The sequence below is a fragment of the Cynara cardunculus genome (genome assembly GCF_001531365.2).
Source record: "Cynara cardunculus var. scolymus isolate 2C chromosome LG 2, CcrdV1, whole genome shotgun sequence".
Lineage (NCBI taxonomy): Eukaryota > Viridiplantae > Streptophyta > Magnoliopsida > Asterales > Asteraceae > Cynara > Cynara cardunculus.
The window spans coordinates 12380644-12400711 of NC_037529.1; the positions used below are offsets into that span (position 1 = coordinate 12380644).

At 31.9% G+C, this 20068-nt stretch overlaps 2 protein-coding genes across 4 annotated transcripts; both read right to left on the bottom strand.

Moving 5' to 3' along the window:
- Nucleotides 1-870: 870 nt before the first annotated feature.
- On the bottom strand, nt 871-3766 carry LOC112507383 (beta-1,4-mannosyl-glycoprotein 4-beta-N-acetylglucosaminyltransferase-like). 3 transcript variants are annotated; one of them, XM_025111956.1, is made up of 3 exons: nt 3618-3751; nt 3172-3258; nt 871-2318 (listed from the first exon to the last, which is right to left on the bottom strand). In XM_025111956.1, the coding sequence occupies exon 3, from the start codon at nt 2278-2280 to the stop codon at nt 1198-1200; it is 1083 nt and encodes a 360-aa protein (XP_024967724.1). In that variant the 5' UTR covers nt 2281-2318; nt 3172-3258; nt 3618-3751; the 3' UTR covers nt 871-1197. The 3 variants fall into 3 exon arrangements, with proteins under 3 accessions (XP_024967724.1, XP_024967723.1, XP_024967725.1); XM_025111955.1 differs by having other exon boundaries at nt 3172-3310; XM_025111957.1 differs by lacking the exon at nt 3172-3258 and having other exon boundaries at nt 3618-3766.
- A 14058-nt stretch (nt 3767-17824) lies between these two features.
- On the bottom strand, nt 17825-19386 carry LOC112507385 (auxin-responsive protein IAA20-like). Its single transcript, XM_025111958.1, has 4 exons — nt 19005-19386; nt 18613-18833; nt 18106-18178; nt 17825-18001 (listed from the first exon to the last, which is right to left on the bottom strand). The coding sequence occupies exons 1-4, from the start codon at nt 19328-19330 to the stop codon at nt 17956-17958; spliced, it is 666 nt and encodes a 221-aa protein (XP_024967726.1). The 5' UTR covers nt 19331-19386; the 3' UTR covers nt 17825-17955.
- Nucleotides 19387-20068: the final 682 nt, after the last annotated feature.

Genomic DNA, 20068 nt, shown 5'->3' on the forward strand with positions numbered 1-20068 from the left:
TTCAAACATATATTTTATTCAAAAATAAAAACATCATCGTTTTCTTAAAATCACATAAAGTCATATTAGAACAACAGCTGAGATAAAGAATAAAATATAATATTAAAATCATAATGTATCTCGCTGCATTGCGCGAGTACGCTTTTAATTTTAATAAAAAAATCAGAATTAAACTAATATATTTATCAGTATGTTTAAGTTGATAAAAAGATATAATTAATATTTAATACAACATAAATTTATAGTGAAAATAATAAAAATAAAAATATAATAATTTATATACAAATAATTAAGAATGGTATAAAATTTAAAATGGTGAGTCGTTAATAAGTCAAAAGATAACCTAACGAAGATATATTAAGATTTTTGAGTTGTTAAGTTGATAAAAAAATTGATATAAAACTGTTTGGAAAAAAGTTGTAACAAAAAAATATTCATTATGAATGTGGTAAAGTAGATGAAAATAATATAGACTAAAAAGAAAGATATGATCCATGTAAATTAAAAGGCAAATTGGAAGTTTGATTTTATTTAATAAGATTTTTTTCTTCGGTGTAACAATTTTATAAAATTTTCATATTAGTTGTTATAGGCTCGGTTTTATTCAATCTGGCATGATTGATTGAAGAAAGTGAGATATATCTATCATCTATAGATAGGGCAGGCCTACCCTCCTTCTTATCCTCCTCCATATAGACTCGGATCATGAGTAGAACGATAGATAATCCATCGTAGACCTCCGCATATCTCATAATTGTGATAAAAACCAGTTAAAGAATCGATTCTTGATGTTTTTTAAAATCCGATTGTTTTGAAATGGTCAAAGTAACACCTCCTCAGGTAAAAAGCAACAAGTTGACTCAATAATTTCGGATAAGACCATTTTTATAACATGTTGTTTTACTGACATCATACGATAAACAGATTATTAATTTTGGATCGTCTCTCACGACTATTTACCTTTTCCTCTTACACCTTGACATAAAACAACCGTTTTACCTTTTGATAGAAGTCAGGTCTCGTACGTCACACTCTTTTCAGAACTTGCTTTCAAGCGGGATATATTGGGCTTGTTTGGTTTAGTCTTCCGGCTCGACTATTCTAACAAATTGGTCTCTGGGTTGTAGGTGTTCCAAACAAATTTGATTGATTTGCTAATAAGACCGAATGGATGGATGGAATTCGACAAGATAAATCTCACTCGGGTGAACGTTGACAACCACCGGGAAGAAGGAACTTGAACTTCTCCGCCTTTTCAATCAAGTACGACGGAAGATGAACTGCGGAAGCCGAACGAGGAATCGATCCCATTTTTCCGATCAAATCCTTGAAACTGTATTCCTCCGGTAACATATCGTAGAGATCATCTCCACGACAAATCTTCCGTTGGATCCTCGAGTAGTCCAAATACTCTTTTTTCTTCACGCGATCAGCGTGGCTGTAGGACGTCATTTTGGTCACGAACTCGCTCAGGTGCCTGAAACAGAAGCTGCAGTGCCATCCGGCATCGGAAAGAATAAGGTCAGTCTGGCGGGAGTGCCGGTATCGAGTCCACCGGCTGTAAATATGTGCGGTCGCCCGCCAGCTATTGTAATCGACCGGGAACTCAAATGAGTAAATGTAGTTTCTCATTTCGAGATGCAAGATGGATGGCAAGCCATCACAGTGCTGAAGAAGCTTAACTGTGTGTGAGCTCGGGATCTCGTCGGTATCCGATACGATTAAAAGATCTCCATCGGAGATCCCAGACCGTCGGATCAACTCGTTCATAACGGTCCGGTGCTGTGACTCGATCAAAAAAGGGTCTGGAGGCACCTCGAATGCTAGTAGACCAGGGAGGAAACCGTAAACGATTTTTTCTTCAGCGAAAGCAAAACGGTCACGATTTAGAGCGAATGTGAGAGGCTTGGGGATGCCGGTGAAGGTTGTGTTTGATTCGAGGATGATGAATTTGGTGACATAAGGGTAAAGTTCATGCCACCGGAGTTCAAGCAAGTCTAGTTCGTTGCTGAATAGGACAGCATCGAAGACGTTGCGTGGTTCAGAGCTTAAGGACCATCCATGGAGGCGGCAGAGGTTGTCCATGGAGGCATTTTCTGCATAATAATGTGGCATGTATTCGAACGGAGGTGGTGGTGTGTCCCATAGTGGTCGTAAGAACGAAGTGATGTTTTGGGTGTGGTCAAAGATGCCGATAAAAGAAAGTGTCACGAGTATCAAAACTACGATAAACATGTACTTAGAAATCCATCGTCTAGTGGCGTACCGTCGCGAGTCCATCCCGAGGAAAATGATGATCAGGACTGGCACCTCATGATCTGCAAAACAGGAGGATTACAAGTTTTGAGGCACAGATAATCAAAGACCAAATATCTTGATTACAAATTTTCAAAAGGGATGTACAAACTGCATGGTTTCTGATGCCTAATGAAGGATCAACAATTTTCAATTGACCTGAGTATATATACCAGGATACTAATGACCCCGATTATTGAATATCATCTGTGAGTTGCTTGTAATTCTCATATAAGTCTTCAGCAGTTGACTATTAATAATCCTCTCAGTAAGTTGATTTAGAGGTTATTAGCCGAATTTCTGATTTTGGGACTTGGGGTGTCATACATGGAGAGTATCCTGTTGATTTATAGGGTTTGTTTCTTAGTTCAAGGTCTCTATTTACTGCAGCTGGTCTGAATCTCAGATAACAACAGGAACTGGATTAGGGATAAAACCATAAAAGACAAAGGAGTTCTATAACCAGAGGCCAGATCTCAAGTTTGTATAAGTAGCTGCTGCTCTGAATCTCAGATATACACTCAATAATTAGAACTTCTAAACATTGATCAGATTCGTTACAATCAATGTTTGCATTACAATTACCAAATCATCGGAGATTGCAGATCCATTAAGCTCGGATTTAAATCAAGAAATGCCAAATTAAATGTTCAGATACCATATCTTAGTTGGAAATTATGAGAAAAATGACACCTGCAAATAGTTATGATTCTATGAATGAATTTGTTTAGCTGTACAGATCACACTTTAGACAAAATTATCAGAACAATCGAAATAATTTTTCGATTTTGAAAATTACCGAGTTGAATTTCCAAAATAAGAGTGGAGGGATGCAATCCTAACCATTAAAAACAACAAATAGAATTCAACACTCACCAACTAAAGTCAATAGCTTGAACGACGATGGATCCAAGACCAGAAGAAGAACAAACACTCGTGCAGAGTCTAGAGTTCAGCAAACAACTAAAACCAATCCAAAATCCATGAATGCAAATGAATCGTCATCAACATCCAACTTAAGCAACAGAGAATTGAAATAAGATTCTAGTAAATGCATTAGCATGAACAATCTGAAATTTGAACAACCAAATCCAATAGATTGAACAAATACGACGGATCCAAAAATTATTAAAAAAAAGCCACTGGAACACCGCCTACAGTTCAGCTCATCGGAATGAGCTAAAAATCCAGGAATGCAACTAAACTATCAACAACATCAAATTTTCCCCAAAATTAAACCTAACCGAGCAAAATTAAAAGACAACATATGAATCAAAACATCCGTAAAAATCCAAAAAAATTGATGAATTAAATTAACATACCTTACATCGCCGTGGACCTAATGAACAAGGCTCTACATATGAGCACAAATAAACAGACATAGATCCATCTTCATAGGTAGATATACTTACAGATACAGCGGGTCCATTTAAAGAAGAAAGAAGAAAGACACAGTGAGTGACTGTTCAATCCGTCTGCAGCTATGTTTCTCTACGATAAAAACCTTTTTCGAAAACAGTAATCGCCCAATGAATCTATGCCACGTGTGAAATGAATTACCCCTGTTGGGCAGTAGGCTTTTAGGACTGGTTGGTGTAGGGTTGCTACGATGGGCTAGCGAGCAGGCTATTATTTCTTTTTTCATTTAAGAGCATCGAAGAGGTTTTGTGCATTGCAACATCCTCACCTTCTCATAGGATCCTGATTTGACCTGACCCGATGGAAATCCGGTTTATTTGATTTGAATGAAGACAGGAATTTCTGTTAAAACGGGTCTTGGATTCGAGGCTGAAGATCCCCATTAGACTCAAATTGGGGATGGGGTCGGGGTCGGGGATTTCAAATAGAATCAAACTAACGGGTATTATTCATGGGGTTTGACCAAGTTTTGATAGAGGTTTGGCCGAGGACGGGATGTTAATCCCCGTACCTGCCAGGAGCCGGAGAATGTTACTACAAACCGGGGCTGGGACCGGGGATTACAAAACCCGTCTTATCCCTGCCTCGATGCCATGCCTACCTTCCCATAGTCTATATTAAAAAATAATAATAATATTTTAAATTCATTTTTAAAGATTTAATAAAATTTATTTTTAATTTTTTTTATTATAATAATCTAAGAATACATAATGTTTTAAATTTTAGAGTGAATTACCTAAATAGCCTTTGTTGGAGCTTTATTTGTTTTTGTACCAATAAATTTTAGGAACCGATCGGACCACGATAAACATTGAAGATTTCGTTTTCTCTCTGATTCAAGGAGGCTTTCTAGTTCAAAGAAGTTGATACATATGCATCTGTTTTGCAAACACCTGCAAAATCCAAAACAGTTTCCGTAACACTAAAACCTCAACTTCCAAATTAAAACAAGAATTAAGATTCTTCTTGTGTTTCTTTCCATCATCCAAACTCAGAGAGCGAATTGATTTTACAGAAATAGCTTCACTCACGATGATTTGTAGGTGCTTTTGCTTTTTTGCTTCTTTTTTTGTTTCTGTCTTTGCTAACTTTGAAATATACTTTTAAGCTGAAGTTGCTTTCTTGAGTTTGGAGCACAATCATGGCGGTCCAAATTTGGAACTCTCACCTCCACCTTTGCAACTCCCCTTTTTTTATCCAAATAATTGTTAAACGAGGACAAAATTAGGGGTCACTACTAGAATACCAGTTATCAGCAAGGGAAAAATCGCGAGGGATTAGCCAAAAACATATTCTCTCGCTGATCCCTTGCCAAAAACAGATTCCCTCGCTGATCAGGGATTGAGTTTCTGGCCAATCCCTTGCTGATCTGCGAGGGATCAACGAGGGATTAAGTTTATGGCCAATCCCTCGCTGATCTGCGAGGGATTAGCAAGGGAATCTGTTTTTGGATATTTCCTCGTTGATCCGTTGCTGAAAGTTCCCTCGTTGATCTGTCGCTGAAAGTTTCGTCGCTGATATATTCCCTCGTTGATCTGCTGATCCGTAGCCGAAAATATCCCTCGCTGATAGCATTGCCTACGAGCATTTGACCGATGAAGTATCAGCGACGAACGACCCTTTTAGCGACGAATTTGCGAGAGAAATTTCTCTCGCTGATACTCTGCATTTTTGTAGTGGGTTTTGAGACGAAGGAAATGAAAAAAAATGTTGATTGGGAGAAAATTGTGTTGCAATAGTGGAGGATAGTCGGAAGATGATTGGAAGGGGAGGCATCGGAGAAGGGGGCAAATATTATCACCAGAGATGGTTATCAAAAGGGGGTTGTAGTCGACAGATGGTCACCCTGCAAAAACATTAAAAATGACTGGAATGCCCTCATGCAACTAATGCACAATTGCATTTATTGGCTCAACTTGCAGAAGTTAGAGAGAGGGACAATCCATGCTACAACATTTAAACGTACGAAATTAGAACAATGATGACAATTGATGTAATTTCAACAAACATCAAAGAAGATTTATGTAATTCACCCTCAATTTTATGTATCGTATCGTACAATTTTTTAAAATCTTTTTACATTAACCAAAATTTAACTGATAAACATAATTAAATAAATGATAATCATCTCCATTTTATTTTTATCTATAAACACTTTTGAGTGTTTAGATAAACAACTTATATCGGTGCCAAACCGATAATAAGGAGTTTTTAAAGAAGTTAAACCCTTCTGACTTATAATAAGTTGATAAGTACTTTTATAGAAAAGCATAAGTTGTTTCAAAATAAGCAATCTCAAACATTCCCTAAGTTAAAAATCCAAGTTTTTATAAGAATTTAGAACTTTTTCAATAAATTCTTTAAAATGTAGATTTCGGTATTTTTTATTTTAACAGATTTTTTTAAATCTTTTTCAAAATAGAGAAAGTATGAGAGATGAAGAAATTTTATAAATTTGGAGATTTCTTGAAAAATGATTACTTATGAGAAAGAAATGATTTTTTTATTCATTTTATCAATGAGATTGCTTGAAATTAAATGTTAAAAAAAATGATATATTATGAGCAGTATTGAATATTTTAATAAATATAATTAATAGTGTAATATCTAAAATAGAGAATTTGTTGGAGATAAAAGGCAACTTTTTTTAGACATTTTGACTTTTTGACTTTTTAACCTCTCTATTTTGATTAATATGTTGAAGATACTTTTAGAGCATTTCTAATAGATTCTCTATGATTTATCTAAAATAGAGAACTAAAAATAATTTTTTTAAAACAAGTATATTTAATTTTCAACAAAATTTTTATTTTAAAAGTTTCAATATTTACTATATAATTAAAATATTTTGTAGGTATCTATACTATATTATAAAGCATTTGACAAAAACTCTTAAAAAATGAGGAATTTTAAATAGTTAATTTGATATTAATATCGATATATTTTTGTTAAATGTTTATGATGTTTTCGAATTTATATTTTATTTAAAAATAAAAAAACATCATTGTTTTTTTCAAAATCAAACAATACCATATTATAACATCGACTGAAATAAAGAATAAAATAAAATATTAAAATTAAGATGTATCTCGTTACATTGCATGAGTACCTTTTTAGTATTATTTAATATAGTTTTTTGTATGTATAAATCATTCTCAAAAACATATTATTTGTCTTCGATTTTCATCAAACTATCAAATATGAAAATTAAAATAGAAAACCATTAAAAGTTTCCACTCGCTTAAATTAAATGTTTTTATATTTCTATTTTAATTTATCTCAAAATAAATATTAATTTTTAATAATAAATTTTCATTTTTTCATTCTATTTCTAATTATTAGATAAAGAATTTTTTTTCTATATTAAAAATAAATATATCATTTACTTAATTAAAAAAATTATAATAATCATACATTTTTTAAATTATATGTTATTTTTAGGGAAAAATCTAAAAAACCCAATGAATTTTAATGTTTGGAATAATTAAGTCCTTGGATAATTTTTTGGAACAAATAAGTCTTTGGACATTTCAAAACTTATTAAATAATTCCTTGGACATTTCAAAACATGTTAGATACATTTTTATGATCTATACAACTGGTTAATGTGGTAAAATAATGAAAAAAATCTGGAAAAAAAAAAACAATAGACTTTCATATTTTGAACGATTAAGTTCCTAAACATTTTTTGAATCAAATTTTTTTTCACATCTATAAAATGAAATAAATAAACCAAAAAAAAAACTTATATTTACAAAAAAAAATACTTACATTTAAAAAAAATTATTGATGAAATTTATTTTAATTAAAAATAAAATAATTTATGTCAGTGATTTTTCAAATAAAAAAAGATCTAAAAAAATTAGTTATGAAATTTATTTTAATTAAAAATAAAATATACTATGTTGGTGATTTTTCAAATTAAAAAAATAGAAAATAATTAGATTAAATTACTGACGGATTAACGATAAAATCTAACAAAATACATAATTAATTAAAATTTGTCCCTAATCCGTCGGTGAAATGATATCACCGACAAGATTCAACCACGATATTTCACACTTATTAACATGTTATTGTTTTAGAGCTCTGACGGTGGTTAAGTTAGTCATCAATTAGATATAAATAATCCATGCATATATATACCAATGAACACTAACGATGAATTTTAATTAATTATGTATTTTAAATTTTATCGTTAATCCTTCAGTAATTTAATTAAATTATTTTCTATTTTTTAATTTAAAAAATCATCAACAGAATATATTTTATTTTTAATTAAAATAAATTTCATCACCAATTCTTTTTAAATCCTCTTTTTTATTTAAGAAATCATATATGAAATATATTTTATTTTTAATTAAAATAAATTAATCAGTAATTTTTTAAAATCCTTTTTTATTTGGAAAATTTGTTTCATTTTATAGATACAAATATTTTTTTTTAGTATAAAAAATACTTAGGAACTTAATCATTTAAAATATAAAAGTCAATTGGTCCTCCTATTTTTTTCATTATTTTACCATATTAACAATTTTTATAGGTCATAAGAATTTATCTAACAGGTTTTAGAAAGTCCAAAAAATTATTTAGCAAGTTTTAAAATGTTCAATGAGTTATTTATTTAAAAAATTATCTAAAAACTTAATTATTTCAAACACTAAAATTTATTGATTTTTTTTTAGACTTTCTCCTTAATTTTATTCCAACATTTTTTTTATGACACAGCGATTAGTAGCAAAAAAACTTGTAGAGACTGAAAGCAAGACAGTGTCACGTGAGAGGGGACCTCGGATCACGTGGCATTATTTAACTTTAAGTTCGCGTCTTTTAAGAATAAAAAAATAATAAGAATAATTGGTGATTGTGTCGGTCATATATTTCTGGGAAGGTGTTCCAGGTAAACTATCCTCATTCATGCTCCACGTAGACATCTTGGTTATCTCATATTCCCATTTAATTTAGGGGTGTTATAGATTACCTATAAAAATAATTTATCAACTTATTTTGGTATGACATCGATAATTAAAACTTTTGAGTGTTTGGATAAATAGATTATACTAGTGTCAAACCGATAATAAAGAGTTTTTGAAAAAATTAAATCAATTTAACTTATAATAAGTTGATAAAGACTTTTATACAAAAACATAAGTTGTTTCAAATAAGCAATCCGAAACACCCCCTTAATAAAAGTGCCCTTTATCAATCAAATAATAAAGCGATTACTGAAATCATATTATCTTATCGGATAAATATGATAAAAATCAATAATCTTATAAGATAAGAGTAAAGTAAGAATCGAGAATCTAATTTGATAAGTGATGGTGATGACTTTTATTAGGGTGCGTACTTATCGGGTAATTTATTACATACAACATTTTTTTGTTGGACTAAAATCTTACCAGGTAAGTAAATAATAGTGTTAATTTTTACCGATAAGTGTTTACCGGATAAGTGTTTAGGTAAACGACCCCTAACTCATAAATAAATAATATTTTTAATTAGTTGCATAAAGTTAATGAGACTAAATGATTGTTTACTCAAACATTATCCATTAAGTATTTACATGCAAAATTAGTCGCTGAATGGTTTGATACAAGATGATTAAGTAGTCAGAATGATTATGAGGGTTTGAAGATATAACACAAAATAAAATATGGTTGTTTGGTAATGATTCAAAATGAAATTAGGGCTCTAAATGGTTTAGGTAGGCCTACGATACAAAATCATTTGAAAGGTTTTAGAGCAAATAAGAGACAATTTTTTTTGTTAAACAAGATTAACCTCTTAGCGATTCAAAGACTGCCTCATAATGAAACTATTAAGAGGTAAATAAACAACCACTTACTTTACCGGATAATATTTGGATCCATCAAAAAGTTATTGTATTTAAAAATTAATTCGGTAAGCGCTAATTAGATAAGACTCTCAGTTCTTGTAATCAGGGTCGGTCTAATGGTTTGGAATGCCCTAGACGGAGAGTCAAAAAATTGCTCATAATCCAATGAACCAAGAACACACAAATTTATAAGGGGTTTAGAACCTAGTCAAACTAGACGGCTTATCCTCATGCCGATTATTATTGAAAAAAAAAATTACAGGGTGGGGGGACATAAACCAAAATTCCGAACAACAAAACAAAGATAAGATCAATTAAAATGGTGTCTTCATGCATTTCACAGAGCAAAATCTTTAATTAATCTATCATAGTCAACTTTTGCTAAAAACTTACTTTCGATACTCAAAATTGCTAACCCGTTAAGCCTCTTTTAACTCATTGTAGTCCATAAATATGACCTCAATAGCTTTAATTTTGATAAACTTCTTTCGACGGATGCTACCATGACTGGTTAACCAGCATATCCACCTTCCTTACAAACTCCATAACTTGAATGGACGTCCAAGACTTTTCTTCCTAATATGCTTCATATGCGATCATGCCCTGCAAAATTTGTAACTCCTTATAAAGATATTTCCCATCAATATCAATACCATCACCATGTGTCAAAGCAGCCTCAAGATTCTAAACACAACATTTCTTTAATTCATCTTTCATTTTAACCAACTTTGATGCATCAAACAAGAACCCAAATACAGACTCAAAATGTTTCATCTGTTCAAATCTACTTCTTAACTGAAAAAATGTCATATCCATTAAAACTAGAAAGTGATCAAATCTAAATGATTCTCGTCAAATTGTTTTTTTTCCCTACAAGCACAATGTTTTACAGGAAATTCGAGTTTAACTCCAATGTTTTATGCAATTTCTTTAGCTTCAATGAGAGCTAAGTCAAACTCATTGTCCCTGTATTTTTCAAAATAAACCACCAATCCTTCCAAGTATTTTACTGTAATTTCTAGAAGCATATCTTTTGGCTCTAACTTTTTAATAACCAAATTGTTTCTATATAAGATTTCATGTCAAATAACCAAACTTAAAATAAATTCAAAACTTGAAAGCTCACCATTTATCAAAGATTCAACATCTCTTCAGACTTTTTCATCTTCACATATATTGGCTAATTTTATCAAAGCATCTTTTATTTGGCCAAGTTGAGTTTGTTTTAACTCTATGTGATAACCGGGTTATCGGTGATTAAAGGCAGAACTTAAGGGGTTTAATTTGATTATGTGTTTAAATTATTCTATTAAACCCACCGCGTTATTTGTTTAGGCATATTATTATGAGATATTTCTTTTATCTCATGGGAGATTGTGAAAAGTAAGTGAGTAAGAAAAACTTTCTGCGTGTGTTTTGAGCCGGAGGAAAACAGAAATCTAAGAGAGAACACAAAAAGAAACTTATTTATGTGATTCTTGTTTTGGATGATTGCTATTGATTTTCATCTTCATATCTGCATCTCTTTGTGAATTCAAGGCGAGTTTTAATTTAAAAACTTTCATCATACAATGTTAAAACAGAACCATATGGTGCTTTATGTGGGGAGTTTGAAAACTGTTACTATGCTATTTATAGCATAATTTTAAATTTGATATGTTTATATTAAATGATTGGAATAAGTGTGACATAATCATGAGAGATGTATTATGGGATAAGGGTGGCATAATCAGATGATGCATATTTTGGGAAAAGGGTGGCATAATCATCTAAATGTGAAAATTTATATTTTTGGATCTTATGAAAACTGTTATCGCATCCTATTGATGCGATGAGATGCTTTTATCGCATCCTTGTGATGCGAGAAGAGAGTTTGTCGCATCCTTGTGATGCGACAAGTTGAGTTGTCGCATGCTATTGATGCGACAAAGTGTGTTTATCGCATATATTGGATGCGATGAGATGGGTCCTCGCACCTGTGTGATGCGAGGAAATAGGGTTGTCTCACCCCGTGTGATGCGAGAAAATTATGGTTTTATCTATATTATGCGATGAGTTTATGTAAAATGTGACAAATGAGTTATTCTATTATTTGATGCGATAAGTGCGTAATGTCTCATCATCTTGATGCGACAAAAAAAGGTTTGTTCAATAAAACGTTGTTCATTTGTTGTTTATACAAATATGAGTTTTATAGAAGTGATTTGATGATTTTCACCTTGTAATAGCAATCAAAGGGATTTCTCACTAGACCTTATGGTCTAATTCTCATTTTGGTGTTTTTAAATGTGCATTACAGGTCAATCACAATCGGATGATAAGAGGAAGGGGAAATTATGAAGAATTTATGATTGTTTGTATGTGGATCTTTGGGATGATGTGATATTGTTGTACTTGAATTACTTGTTATATTTACAAGTCTCGTATTAGATTACGTGGAAAAAAAATTGATAGCTACTTTTGTAATGTAACTTTTGTATATAGTGGGACCAAATGTGTAAATTTGTATTTCTTGATATATGAAATATGTGGTTATATGCAAATGTGATTATGGAATGATACACTTTAACAGTTTCAACTTGGCTTTTCCAACGAGTAGCACATAAAGACTTTAAAGTCAAATCAACAATATATTCAAGTAAAACACTCGACCACTTTGTCTAAATAGAGAATACACTATGGGGACGTTTACCAAACACTTACCCTATAAATGCTTACCAATAAAGTTTAACATTATCATTTACTTACCGGATAAGATTTTAGTCCATCAAAATGATATCGTATGCAACAATTTACCCGGTAAGCGCTTACCATGGTAAGAGTCGTCACCTTCACTTACCGGGTAAGACTCTTGATCCTTGTCTCGCTCTTACCGGGTAAGATTTTTGATCCTTACCATATTCATTCGGTAAAGTAAGATGACTTGGTGTTCACTTGCCCGAGTAAGCGTTTGGTAAACGGTCCCTAAAACTTGTTTAACATGTACCAAGAAAAGTTTTTACTTTATGACATGAGTTTTTTATATCAAACAAAACTAAATTAAGACAATGACTTTCACATGACATATAAAAAGCTCTAGGGTTTATATCAAACAATCTTCTTTGAACACCTTGATGCTTTCCTTTCATATTTAGTCCATTATCATACCCATATCCCCTGACATAATTAATATCTAAGTCAAGAGATTTCAGAACATCTTGTAGCGCATCAAAAATACCTTTACCAGATGTATCTTCTACGACCAAAAAGAACTATTCTACTTTGATAGGAACACTCGACACATCAACATATCGTATAATCAAAATCATCTGTTTTTTATGACTTGCATCAGAAGTGCAATCAAGAATGACTGAAAAGTACTTTGCCTATTTGAGTTTTGCAATAATTGCACTGCTTACATTGAATGCCAACATTTCAATCAACTCATTCTGAATTTTATGACCAACGATAATGATGATGAGTTTTTTTTTAATCAAACCAAAATGGTATTGCATGACAGGTCAAACATCAATCATTTGTAGAATGCCTAAAAAGTTACCATTAGACTATTCATAAAGTTTTTCATTTTTTCCACGAAAAGCCAAACTATATTCTGCCAAACATTTCACAATAATAATGTGTTTCCAATGAGCGGTGTCTTTCTTGATCAACTCTTGCAAGTCTTTGTCAATAGTTTGATTTTTATCCGATCTCATTTTCAACTCAGACCATGCTTTTAAATTAATCCAATATTCAGAAACTATTTTCATGTAACGATAATGCACAATTAAGATGTTTCCAATAATTAGGTCCTGCACTTGCTAATTTGACTTGTCGATCAAGGAATTTTGAATAATTTGCAACAAAACTAAAAAACCGTCCAAATCTTTGGAGTAAACCAACCATTTTCTATCATAACATTCACCATTTCGTAGCTTACGATTATAAGGGTGCAAGAAAATGCCTATTTTGTTTATCTTTTGGAAAAAAAACGATGTTAGTTTCTCTAACAAACCCTTTTTCTTTAAGAAAATCTTTCAGTTTTGAACTTAAACGATCCCAAGTACTTGGGTTAAAAAATATTCAAAGCAACATTAGGCTCATGAAAGTCATTAGAGTTAGGATTACCAACATGAGGCTCGTCAACAAGATTTTCCACATAGTCATTAGAATTGCGATCAACAACAAAATTCTTCGTCAACAAGATTTTTCACATTTATCATTTGAACAATTTCTTTTTGTTTTTTTCTTTCTTTTTTAATGGGTTTTTCTTCCCTCATAAAATATTATTCAACTATTTATGTAAAGATTGAGCAATTTCTTGTTGTTTTTTCTTTCTTTTTCTATTCTGAGCGCTAGAATGTTGTGATCTAGGAAACATATTTAACCAAATTATTCAAACAACCAAACAAATCACTAAATATGCAACTATGCAAATACCAAATATGCAAATAATACAAGATTCAAGATTCAAGAAAATCAGTAAATCACAACATATGCAAATAATCAAAACTAAATATGCAAATAACCTAAACCAAGATTCAAGATTCAATAACCACTTAACCAATAACCAGATTTCCAAATATCCAAATATCCAAATGATCAGATTGGAAATCACCAAAATGCAAATAACCAGATTAGATAAGTAAATAGAACTAGATAAGAACTAGAAGGAAAACACCCGGACTGAAGCAACATCACTCAAATCAGACGAAAATCGATGGGCGATGGTCACGGTTCTGGTCAACAGGTCGAAACATGGAGTACCTCATGGTTGTTAGGTGGGGCCATGTTGAAGCGTGAAGCGTTGCTTACTCGTTTGAGACAAGGAAACCGACTACGGTAATTGGTGTTGTCGTTTTTGAACGATGCGAGGGTGTGACAGGGAACCGTTAGGTGAAGCCGTGAAACGTCATTTGATTATTCGAGGTCGAGGTAGTGGCTTAAAGCACCTTGGGATGTAATGCCCTGGGCAAAGGCCCATGTCGCCAATAGCTGGACCGACCCTGCTTATAATTACTCATACAAAATAACATTCTTAGTCCTTGTCTTATTCATCCAATAAGATAAATGATCCGATAAGCATTTACCGCATATCCGTTTCATAAACGACCCATAAAATTTTAAAACTAAAATACACTACCCACTTTTTCTAAATTTAAATTTTCAAAAGAGAATTAAAATTGGATGTAAACAAATTATGAAAAACAAGTATTTTATTAACTTGTCACCAATATTATTATTAGGGTCGTTCCTTAATATGTTAAATGTGAGATTTTGAACAGGTTTTTCAAAATTTTGGGGCCCAAATTTACATGTGTTTTGGGTCTTTTATCGACCTGTGTAAAACTATAGCCGAAATTATTTAGTTTCAAACCATTAATTGTTTGATTTTAGGTTCAAATCATTAATGGTTTAAGTTTAGTTTCAGATTGTTAATCGTTTTAGGTTTAGCCCATTTTTGTTCTTAACATATATTCTTTGTTGTCTCATTTATACAATGTAATCAAAAGTTTTGAATGTAACAGAGTCTTCAAAAAGATTGGAACGTCCCTAATTATTATTCTTCACACTCATTGTTTACTCAATTTTGGAATTTTATTATGCAATTTTATATTGAGTTTCACATTGAAATTGTATCGTAAACAAGAAGCAAATGAGGAAAAAGGCGACATAAGATCTCACAAATTTCTAAGTTTTTAAAGATACTGGATTGATAAACAGTAGCAGATCTAGAATTTTTTTTTATACTGAGTGCACCTTTAAGATAGATTAATGGTCCTGGAAAAATGGTATGATCTTGGAAAAAAGTAAACACGATCTGACCTAGGAAAAAGTTAATTGTGCCCATTTAAGGGATAAAATACAGTTTTTTTTTTCTCAAATGGAATCAACCTTGATCTTTAAAATAAATATACGATGTCTTGAAAATGAAATAAAAAGGAACAATTTTTAAGACGAATTGACACGGGGAAGGAAAACAAATCACGAAAACAAAATAATAAAATAAAAATGCGAGAAAAAAAATTAACAAGGAGTTCCCCATGGCATAGAGGTAATAAAACTTAACTAAGGTGTTGTTTATCAAACGCTTACCCGAGTAAGCACTTACCAAGTCACTTTACTTTACCGGATGAATATGGCAAGGACTAAGAATCTTAGCCGATAAAAGCGAAGGCAAGAATCGAGAGTCTTACCCGGTAAGTGCGGATGACGACTCTTACCATGGTTAGCGCTTACCGGGATAAATTGTTTCATACGATGCGTTTTAGTGAATAAAATAGGTAAGTAAGCGATAGTGTTGAATTTTATCGATAAGTGCTTACCGGTAATTAATGCTTTTTTAACCATTGGTTTTTTATTCATATAAAATTTTATATGCAAATTCATATGTGAAGTTTTACATACATTTTTTTTAAATGATATCTATTAAGTCGTTGTGATTACATGTTTCTGTTTTAGTTGTCGTGTCATGACATCTTTGTTACAAAAGTTTGTTTCGCAAGTTATGTTATATATGAATTATTTAAAAGAATGTCAAGAACAAAAGTTGCAACGTATTTCAAACATCCACAAAAGAGTTTTATGAACGTTCCATGTTATGCGTTATACTTTCAAAATCGAAACTTCTTGAGCAAGTTTCGCCAATTCAAATGATTTTTTCTAAGTTGTCTAAAGATAAGGACGTGCGCGTCTTTATATTCTGATGTATGTTGGTCTTTTTGCTTGAATTTTCTATTCTACCATAAAGAATCGTATTGTTGACAATCGTACTGTGTTTCACAAAGTACTCGAGGACAGTGTGGTTTAGACACTGCTGGTCATACCGCTCAAAATATTATGTTTGATTAAGGTTCGATATTAAAAAAAAAATCAGAAGTTTTCCTCAACTTTATCTGTGTCAACAAACAATTAGAAGTAATCAGAATGTAATTTATTTATTTATTTAAAGAAGGAATATATTATTTTAAAATTAAAAATAGAAAATTTCTCATGAAACATAATAAACCAATCAAATAACATGGGCTGAAGCCCAATGAAGTGGGCTAAAAATGAAAGTATTGATTAGCTTTTCTGGGTTTAATTTTAAATTTAAAAAAAAAAAATTCTAAAGATACAATTAATTTTGACATCATGGAAAATGTGTGTAATATTATTATTATATTTATTATTTTCTTGGACCTGTGTGAAATGACAATTCTCACGTGAGGGACTAAGTGGCCGTTTACCCAAATACTTATCCGGTAAGCATTTATCGGTAGGAGTCAACACTATAATCTATTTTACCAGATAAGATTGTAGTATATTAAAATGGTACCGTATGCAACTATTTACCAGGTAAACGCTTACCCGGGTAAGAGTTCTCACCATCACTTACTGGATAAGACTCTCTATCCCTATCATCGCTCTACCGGGTAAGGTTTTCAGCCCTTGCCATGTGCATCAGGTGAGGAAAGTTACTAGATCCACACTTACCGGGTAAGTATTTTGTAAACGGCCCCTAAGTTGTCATTTTCCGGAAGTTAGAAGTTTAAGGGTTGAATTGTCGTTTTAAAAAACATGTGGACTAATCAGATTGGTATCTGAAATATGTCGTAAATATGTGAGAGAGATAGGAGCCGATTTTCGTAGCTTCAGTAAGATGAGTATATGATGATGACGATGAAGGAATTATCACTTCATTGTACTCTCTTTTGAAATCAGAAGCAAGATCTTATCGATGACAAATGCATATTTTTTGAAGTAGAAAAAAAAGAACCAAAGTAATATCGAGTATCGAGAGATTTTCATCAATTTAAGGTACGATTTTGATGTTCAATTAGTAGTATATAATGTTGCTTTAATGTTAGGCATAAATAATAGGGTCAAGGATGAGGCAACACAGCTATCAATTGGATTTTAAACGATCCATATCTGATTAATTAATCATATAGTATAATTGTTTGGTAATTGTGTACAATGAAATTAGGGCTCTTAATGGTTAAGGGAGATTCAGGATACAAAATCATTCAGATGGTTTTAGAACCATTAAAAGACAGACTTTTTTTTTGTCAAACAAGATTCACCTCTTAACGATTCAGAGATTGCCTCTTAATAGAACTATTAAGAGAAAACAAACAATCCCTGAGTTTATAAACCAACATCATATTTTGACAAATACTTCGAGCTGTTCTAAATTTCAATTCATAAGGTATATCGTGAATGTCAAGTGCAACATCGTTGTTACTCAAAAGCTTTTGTTCCTACCCAACTGCAATACATACATAAAACTAATTAAAAGGTTATATTTATACCGGTTTCTAAAATAACTTATTATATATGTGTAACAGTACTTATCGTTACAACAAAACAAAACCCTAATTCCCAATTCATACTCTAGTCACCGTTCCCAAAACTACGAGAGTCAGATAAAGCGATCATAATTATTTTTTCAATAGTTTCAAACGTTGAATCGTCTCGACGAAAGACCTGTCAAAACAAAAAGTTCCATATAACAAGTTAGAAACAAAATTTTATAAACTTGATAACGTAACAAAAACAGAACAAATATTATAAGGAAATGACGAAATTACCCCCACGGAACGTCTCCGGCAAGCAACCAATCTCCATCTTTGTCTTGGTAAGTGAGTTTCACATCTTCGAAACCTACGTTTCCCATCGATGAGTAATTTTTACTTTTACGTTTTTATTCAGTATGGTTATCACTTTTCTTTATAAGAAAAAAGTTAAACGTCTTCCATTCTTAATAAAATAAACGGACAAATTCTGAATAAATTGCTATATGCATTACATGATATATCAAATCGTTATTTGTTTAATAATACTTAGGGACCGTTTACCAAACGCTTACCCGGGTAAGCGCTTACCAAGGAAAATTACCTCACCGGATGAATATCGCAAGGACCAAGAATTTTATCCGGTAAGAACGAGACAAAGAACATAAGTCTTACCCGGTAAGTAAGGGTGACGACTCTTACCACGGTAAGCGTTTACTAGATAAATTGTTGCATATGATGTCGTTTTAATAGACCAAAATGTTACCCGATAAGTAAATAATAGAAAACATGAGATGAACTTACATTTTCCAAACATGTTGGCTAAGGTGTGGACTAGGGTTTGGTAGGAGTGGTGGCCATTAAGGTCAACCTTTCTTGCAATTCCTATGCCTTCCATATGCACCTTAACATACATTGACTTTGACCCTCCGCCATCTCCGCCATCGCCTCCGCCGATTTTCGGGTGGCGAAACTTCTTCCTACAAGATTTCACCGGCGGCCACCCGATCACACCACCATCATTTCTAATAACAAATATAAGAAAACATAATTAAGATTTGTTAGCTTTCATCGATTAATTCAACCGACAGAACACAAATATGGAATTCGAATTCAAGAAACTGTACGATATCTTGGATGGATTTCCATCCACTTTGAAAATTACGTATCTTTAATTTACATGATGAATTAATTACCTGTGATGAACAAATATAGAATTCGACTCAACTTCATTTTCACCATCGCCATCGTCGTCAGCATCAGCATGAGCATGGTGTTGATTCACCTGGTTTTTGTTGCAGAAATTGTTCCAAACAAGAAGAGGCAAAGTTTGAGGAACATGGAAATCACCATCATCATCATCATCATGATCATGTTTCCTCTTTTTCAAGTGGTGAATTGGGATGTTAGATTCATGGCTGTAATTGGTGTTGAAGTTGAGATCAAACTGTGAAGAACAAGAGGATGAAGATGAAGATGAAGATGAAGATGAAGAGAGAGCAAGACCCAGATGAAGCTCCATGTTTTGCAAGATTTCAAACGAATACACTTTCAGACAATATGACAGCAGATTATGGAGGATTTATTTGGGTATGTTATATGATGGGCTCTAGCCTGTAGGTATATATATATATACATATATATATACATATATATATACAGACCAGTGTGTATGTATAGGTAGAGAGAGAGAGAGGGGGGGAGGCAAGGGATTTGATTGTGTCTGGGGAGTCTGAATCTCTCACACACACCAAAGGTGAAAAATGTGAGAGAGGGTTTGGAGAGGGGGAACCATTTGGAGAAAATAATGAATTCATGTTTTTACCGTCTGACGTCATCTAAAAAACATTTATTGTAATTGGGAAATTGTACTAAAATTAACCTTCCATATTTAATCATTATGTTTCTTCAAATAAATAAAAATAAAATCATTAAATTATTTAAAAACCAAATAAATTAAGCAAACTTTTATATTTTAAATCACAAATTCTTAAACATTTTAAACGAATAAGTTTTTTTATATATATAAAATAAATAAATATATTGATTTTTTATATACACTAAAAGGGTACTCGCGCAATACAGCGAGATACATCTCGAGTTTAATATATTATTTTATTATTTGTCTCTATTGATATTATAATACGATTTTATGTGTTTTAATAAAAAACAATAATTATTTTATTTTTGAATAAAATATAAATTTAAAGATATCATAAAAATTTAAAATATATATATATATATATATATATATATATAT

Bases quoted from the DNA above. Each gene is read 5' to 3' on its own strand.
- LOC112507385 (XM_025111958.1), bottom strand. From the start codon at position 19,330: ATGGAGCTTCATCTGGGTCTTGCTCTCTCTTCATCTTCATCTTCATCT. The intron at 18,179-18,612 runs GTAAGTTCATCT...TGGGAAACGTAG, and splicing joins AGCCAACATGTTTGGAAAAT to GTTTCGAAGATGTGAAACTC. The intron at 18,002-18,105 runs GTAATTTCGTCA...TTGTTTTGACAG, and splicing joins GCCGGAGACGTTCCGTGGGG to GTCTTTCGTCGAGACGATTC.
- LOC112507383 (XM_025111957.1), bottom strand. From the start codon at position 2,280: ATGGACTCGCGACGGTACGCCACTAGACGATGGATTTCTAAGTACATG.